This window comes from Salvia miltiorrhiza, chromosome 2 (genome assembly GCF_028751815.1).
Source record: "Salvia miltiorrhiza cultivar Shanhuang (shh) chromosome 2, IMPLAD_Smil_shh, whole genome shotgun sequence".
NCBI classification, from domain to species: domain Eukaryota; kingdom Viridiplantae; phylum Streptophyta; class Magnoliopsida; order Lamiales; family Lamiaceae; genus Salvia; species Salvia miltiorrhiza.
The window spans coordinates 56,649,416-56,656,478 of NC_080388.1; the positions used below are offsets into that span (position 1 = coordinate 56,649,416).

General features: G+C 36.3%; 1 protein-coding gene across 8 annotated transcripts; it reads right to left on the minus strand.

Annotated features, from left to right (window-relative positions):
* Nucleotides 1–903: 903 nt before the first annotated feature.
* Nucleotides 904–6,663, minus strand: LOC131010517 (polygalacturonate 4-alpha-galacturonosyltransferase-like). Of its 8 annotated transcripts, none has more exons than XM_057938070.1 (12): nucleotides 6,384–6,663; nucleotides 6,134–6,298; nucleotides 4,751–4,785; nucleotides 4,603–4,662; nucleotides 4,374–4,508; nucleotides 4,213–4,279; nucleotides 4,081–4,127; nucleotides 3,574–3,908; nucleotides 3,124–3,481; nucleotides 1,903–2,490; nucleotides 1,225–1,549; nucleotides 904–1,152 (listed from the first exon to the last, which is right to left on the minus strand). In XM_057938070.1, the coding sequence occupies exons 2-11, from the start codon at nucleotides 6,282–6,284 to the stop codon at nucleotides 1,274–1,276; spliced, it is 2,052 nt and encodes a 683-aa protein (XP_057794053.1). In that variant the 5' UTR covers nucleotides 6,285–6,298; nucleotides 6,384–6,663; the 3' UTR covers nucleotides 904–1,152; nucleotides 1,225–1,273. The 8 variants fall into 8 exon arrangements, with proteins under 8 accessions (XP_057794053.1, XP_057794050.1, XP_057794055.1 ...); XM_057938067.1 differs by having other exon boundaries at nucleotides 4,603–4,665; nucleotides 6,384–6,607; XM_057938072.1 differs by having other exon boundaries at nucleotides 904–1,549; nucleotides 4,081–4,124.
* Nucleotides 6,664–7,063: the final 400 nt, after the last annotated feature.

Below are 7,063 nucleotides of genomic sequence, written 5' to 3' on the forward strand. Positions count from 1 at the left end.
TGTAAATGAAAAGTGTCTATTTTGTGTAGACATCAAAATTGCAAAACGATAAAGATTGAGAAAGTACTAAATAGACACTGAATAGTGAAACTAATCGCCCACAGGGCCACAAGGCCACAATATTTTTGAATCCAAAAAATAAATCTATGGCGCACTCACTAAAATTAGGTGGGTTTATAAAAAGAGAAACAAAAATAAAAAGTACAATAAGAAAAGAAAAGGAAAGACATAAATGTAATATTGGAATAATCAATCCAAACAATTATATTTAACTGAAAAAGTGTAAATTAAATAAAAAATCATTATAAACATATTAGATTAATGAATATGAGTTTAGGGCATTTAATTTGCCTAGTAATTGTGGTCATAAATGAATGTATAACAATCAATTAATTGAAAATTTACATATAAGCATAAAATGGGAAATTTAGAAAAATGAAAATAAAAAATTCTTGATTTGCGAATAGAGAAGTGTTACAATGACTTCAGTATACTTCGTTTTGTAGTAATAACAGATAGATTCCTCAAACCGACAGCGGTTAACAACCATTAACTGAACATGAACTTTTCAAAAAAAAATTATGATAGGTCCTATACCCATCCAGTCTACTATCATTTTGCAATGCTATAACGCACATATAATACGCCCATAATGTAATAATTTACAAATACTCCCCATTACTAATTCACAAATACTCCCCATTACAATGTTTCACAATCTTATTCTATACTAGTATTATTTTATCTATTCTTATATGTAAAATAAAATAAAATAAACTCCATAAATTCAATATAACATTACATGATAAATGGACAAAACTTATTTAATAACTTAGAAAACAAAAATAAAAATATTTAAACAAAGACCCAATGTAGGTCGAGTCTGAAATAAGGCTGTGCACATATACAATAACTGCCTGTATTTATTTAATTCGCTTCCCTCTCTTCATCCATTATATGTTCATATATCCCCAGCCAGAGCCACGACAACCATAATATATGTTTACACAAGGAAACACCTAAGTCCAATTAAATCATAAACCTAGACATTAAGTAGGGTGTTCAAAGAATACAATTAGCAACTCCAGCATCCTCATCTAACAACCAATGTAAGCAACGTAGGAGGACCCGCTATGAGTTTTAATCTTTCCTCTGCTCGTTTAAAAACATGATTAGATGAATTGAATTGAATCAAAGAGACAAATACACATTGCAAGAACTTGCCTTGGCCAGATTTGATGATCAGTCTGTTCCTTGCCGTTCCAACACTCCATCATTCGCTCAGTTTGCAGTTGCGTACATATGGGTGGTCATACTTTATATACTTGGTCCAATATGGCTTGTACTTAGTCATTGCCAATTCTAACCATGGTTTCATGTTCCCATTGTAATGTACAACGGCTGCATTCTCAATTTCCGTCTTGTCAATGCTTGGATTGTAACCCAAACCAAGCACATGCCATGACTTTTCGAGTGGATGAGTCAGCCCGTAGAAGGTAATCAGACCTGGAGGTAGAGTCCCAAGCTTCCACAGCACCCTGTCTTCATTCTAACACCAACAACAACAAATAAACTTTGGATCACTCATCCATTCTTATCTATGTTATAAAAACTTCCAGAAAAGTATAAAGCATAAGCAACTTAGTTGCAGAAAGAGGGGGGGGGGGGGGGGGGGGGGGCAAGAAACATATAGATGTGGATTTAGAGTTTGCTATGCTTGGCATGACAAGTTACTTTCATATTTCCCAAGCCTTCTCCATTATAGTAATGAATTCCATTTCAACATAGTTGAACCATAAAATCATCCTCCTCCTCCCACCAATGTGCGCGCACACACACACACACATAGACACATACAAACAATGGCAATAATTAGAAGAAGAAAAGGAATACAAGTCATACCATATTCTGCCATTTGTGGTATATACCAGTTATATCCTTCTTCTTCCACTCCTTTAGATCAAACATGTTCATTCCATACGCCCACCCACAAGCATTGGGATCAAAGTTCTTAGCAATGTGAGGATTGGAGAAGTTCAGATATTTGTCAAACCTATGAAAGCTCTCACCACATGTTTCAACTGCACCATTTACTTTTCCATGGAGATCTACCGACCACAGCCCAGTCAAGTCTTTCTGAACAACAATGTCGTCATCAAGGAAAAGAATTTTATCCAACTTTGGATAGACCTGTGGGAGATAGAACCTTAGATGGTTAAGCATTGAGAGATACTTCGGGTTCCTGTACTTCAGGTTAGAGGAACCAGCAGAAAGTGTGGTAGGATGAGCGGCCTTGAAATAGTACTCTTTCATAGCAGCAGACTCTAACTGACGTAGAACAGGACAATAGGATGAGTTCAGCCACTTGAATTCATCTACATTTTCAACATGGATTGTAGCTTTACCCGGGGGATTCAAAAGAAACCACATATTCATCGCACCAAAGTTCAACTTATCAGTAACAAGATGGAAAACGTGTTTCCCAGGGTCCTACAAGTAAATAAAAACCACATTTTTTAAGGAGCAGAAGCGAAATGTCAAAAACAAATCATTAGCATGACATAAGTGGCTCAGACTGAGTAGAATAACACTGCTGCTTATCACTGCATGTGAAGAACATATAAGTACATAACATAATATATATTGAAGAATAGTGGCAGCACAAACATTGAGCACGTACATGCATATTGTGCACTAGAATCCTATTCACAAAGCAAATGTTAAAGATAAGTTCTGTGCATATGCATGTGCCTATATGTATGCAATTGCACAGTAATTATGATCTTATGGATCGATCCAGAGGAGACAATCAACCTTGTGACAATGCATGCTTATTTAAGTAGATTTGTAGACATGCAAGTTATCATGCGATGCACGCATAAATGCATGTGTGAGCCATGCAAATCATGAGAAAATTAAAAAATGAAGAGTTGGCTGAAATGCACAGATGTTGTTCTACCACATGCCAAATGGACCTACAAGTATCTCCAAACATACATCACATCAAAATGCATTTTACCAATTAAATATCATAGAAGAGTGACACATTTTTGTAATATTGCTACAAAATAGCCAAGATACTATCTTAATAGCCAAGATACATAGACCAGTAGGATTTCATACCTTGGCATTCGTAACGGTTGAATTGACCACTACTGAAGCAGCAAGAACATTATCCGAGAAGAGGGCATAATGGTAAAGATTTGGGTTTTCTAGATTCTCACTCCGAGGGAACTTTCTTTTTTCAGGTGGGAGGAGGTAATAATCTATTGTCAAGCGCATGGCCAGACAGTGAAGCCCATTGGGTATAGTCTTTGCAGCTAGCTGGCTAAGGAATGTGCTCTGCTTTTTCAGACTCCGGACTTGCTCATCCGCAGATTGCAGCATGGCTCTTAGTTTCCCAGTGACCAGGTTGCAGTCGTACAATTGCTCTTTAGCTTTAGACAGCACTTGGCCCATCAGTTTTATTTTTTCAGGTGCACTGCCATAAGTATATTTGATGTTCAAACAATATACAGATACAATAATTAAGCATTCAGCTGATAAACATAGATAATGTTACACATCCATTACCTGTTATGTAAATCAGAATCAGCAGTTGCATCTCCTAGAGAACGCTGGCTTTCCTTGAGCCGATTTTGCAACTCATTGGCCAAATCAGTCTTGTTTTTCATCCTTGCAAGACTTATATATACCCTTGCCATTATCATTTGATCACGTATCAAGCGTACAGTTGAATCAGTATTTTCGTTATCATTTTCTTTCCTCCAGATGCTATACTTCCCCAAAACTGCGGAGTCCACTGATTTAGAACGCTCAATGGCTGCATTTTCGAGCTTTACAGTTACTTCATCATCTTGTTTTACCATGTCAGCAGCACGCTTTTCACGTCTTTTTTCTCTCAGTTGCTGCAAAGTTATTGCACAATGATGCGAGAGTTCATATAGGCCCAAAAAACCGGGAGTAGAATAATATTTGCATAGCATAGTCACTCTTCAGTGAAACGATCAGATGACCAAACTTTCTAATTTAGAGAACAATGAATAAAGAGACTAGACAGGAATTGGTCCAGAGATTTACCCTTCGGGCCAATTTAGCTGGTGTCTCAAAGAAAACGGAATTATCTTCTGCAGTGAAAAGGCTAATCAAACATCTAATCAAATGTAACAAAATCAAATATTGTGCATGCAGAATTCGCAGAAAAACCTATACCATTTGAAGTATGTTCCTCCTTGACTCTAGATGTTTCTTGCTTGGTCTTCAAGGCTTCTCCAGTGGCCTTAAGTTACAAAAGTAAGGACAATAAATTTCAGGATTTTGTGATCACCATGTCATTTCTTCACTAGCTAAAGTTACATTATGTTCATGCTGACCTCAGCAGACGTGACATTATCAGCAGACGTTTTGTGCCCAACTACTTTCCAAGAGGCAGACAATTTATCTTTTCGAAAAAAGTCAATATTTAAAGGCCCCAAATCATTTGTACTGGCGTTTATAACGTCAATTACCTATAAGAATGATCAAATCAGTGAAAAACACGTACAACAGCATAGCTACAAATATTTGAACCAGTATTTGTTCAATTAAATTGTAAGAACCTACATCTTTCGAGAATAAAGAATTAAGATGTTGCAATGCCAGCCTCTCTCTCCAATTTAAATCCTGCTAAAAGTAATATCTTCTTATTAAACTATACATCAGAGCCAAACACCAGAAACATGCCAAACATAAAGGTACGAGAAAAGGATACCTGTCTGCTGGAAACGATTGATAATTCATTTTGACCTGTAGAGTCATAAATTTGCATTAATAGTCAAGTAAAAGAAAATGTAATTTAACCATAGATGCACATGCTTCGGAACTAGAAGAGTAAACACAGAACCCACTGTTTTAGATTACCATGGAGGAAACTGGAAAGATGGGAAAAATATAATTGGTTTGAAAAGGCACAAGGCTGAGCAACATATCTAATCAATTCATATGGAACGGCTTCCATCTATCATTTTTCCTAATTTCCTTCGCATCTTTTTTGTAGATTCTATGTGTGTGTATGTCTCTGAGTGTGTGTGACAGACAGAGAGGGGCAGAGAAAGAGAGGAGGGGGAGAGAGACTACTTATTATAGATAATATAATATAAAGCAATGAATCCATAACACAACTGAAAGAGCTAACAACTCTTTGACTCCTCTACCCTAGATCTATGTTGCTTCCTTCAGAAACAGGAACACATATATTTAATTATCTACACCTACGAACATTCTCGGCTCTCACACAATCTATTCTCTCAATACCATGATCATTCAGTGAAATTCGCTGACAAAACCACCTCTATTCACCTTAAGATCTGTGTGCACACCTATTCTTCTTAGACGAAGACCATTACAAGAAATCTACCTAAATGAAAAGATAGAAACAAATGCAGAATATCTAAACTGTAAATGATCTCAGAAGTCCTAATGGGTTAGCTTATATTATAATAATGTAGTAAACACGGCTTGTCAATTATATGGTAGGATCAAAGCATAAAAGCAAATAAAACTGAGACAATGGCTTTAAAACAATTGAGTCATTTATCGTACCTTCAAATCTTTCATGATCCCAATCACCCAAATCTGAACTTTAATATTAAGAGAGAAATATCCATACCTATATTTTAACTGCAACTGAAGCAACTCTACTTCTCACGGACAACAAAGAATTTTTACGCATCAACCAAGATAAAAATCTGGGCACTATCCAACTACGGTAGGTATTAGGGTTACTGGTGATGTTGAGTTTTTACGAACCATTTTCAATTTCGTATCCAGTAAGAATACATATAAAAGTCAGTTATCGTCAGTGCTTTAAATCCATATAACATTAACCCGTTGAAAATGAGAGGAACCATCCGTTTCATATATACGCGCCTTATTACTAAATTTATGATCTATAATCAGGTACTAGTTCTAAAAATTCACGATTAAATACAACCGCTTCTATAACTCCAAAAAAACCCCAACTGTACGGTTACATTCCACAAACTTCACTAATAACACGATTTCCCAATCCATACAATCAATTCCTTCCCAACTGTAAAAACGCCAAAAACAGTAACAAAACACAACAGTACAACAAAGTCTCAGATAGACTAACCGGAAGAAGCGGCGACGAAAAGGCCGCGGCCGACGAATAGAAAGGATAAGGCGAGAAATGTGAGGAAAAACACGAGGATGGAAGCGAAGACGCGAGATCCAATGCCTTTACTCTTACCGCCGCCGGATTGTGATCCCCTCTTAATCGCCATGCCCTATCATAGACCTTCAAAAGCAGTCACAAGTGGAATCGGTGAAAATGTGCACACATTGACGTGATACAACTCTAGAGAGATAAAATCGAAACGTACGGACAAAAATATAGAAGGAGATCTCCGATTATCGTTCAGGCTACTTGATTGAAGTTCATAATTAAGCGTCAATGTGTAAATCTGGATTCACGAGAACACACAGTAAAGCGTGAATCTACGTGGATTTTTGCTTTTCCTGTGCCGCTTGTGCGTGTGTGTGTGAGAGAGAGAGAGAGAGAGAGGTTTTGATTCGTTGAAGAACGATCTGGATATCCGGGTCGGATCGGGTATGCAGCAAACCATTTCCTTTTTAATTAATTTGTATTGATTTAGTATAGCAGAGTCGCTACTACTAGTGTTATGATTAGTCTAATTTAATGATTATTAAACAAATCCAAATTGCATTTGAATCTAATTAATTTCCGGCTACATCTTTTGTGACAAAATTAAGAGATGGTCTCGATGCATGTACCGTGATAATGACATTCACCATTTATCTCTTCTATCGTAATTAATAAGAAAAAACTGTTTTTAGTATGTCTTTAAACATTCACCATTTATCTCTCATTAATTACTAAAAAACTTTTTTTTAGTAACGAATGAAAGAGTATATACAGTCTAATTTGTAATTTTATTTCAATTCTTTTTAGAAGGGTTGAGTACCATTTGTACTCATCGTTTATACTCCAGCTTTACCTTAAAAAAAGGGGGTAAAAAACACGCCAGATAATAATTTGACT

Bases quoted from the DNA above. Each gene is read 5' to 3' on its own strand.
- LOC131010517 (XM_057938065.1), bottom strand. From the start codon at position 6,284: ATGGCGATTAAGAGGGGATCACAATCCGGCGGCGGTAAGAGTAAAGGC. The intron at 4,786-6,133 runs GTTAGTCTATCT...ATGACTCTACAG, and splicing joins TTTCGTCGCCGCTTCTTCCG to GTCAAAATGAATTATCAATC. The intron at 2,491-3,123 runs GTATGAAATCCT...ATTTACTTGTAG, and splicing joins CAACCGTTACGAATGCCAAG to GACCCTGGGAAACACGTTTT.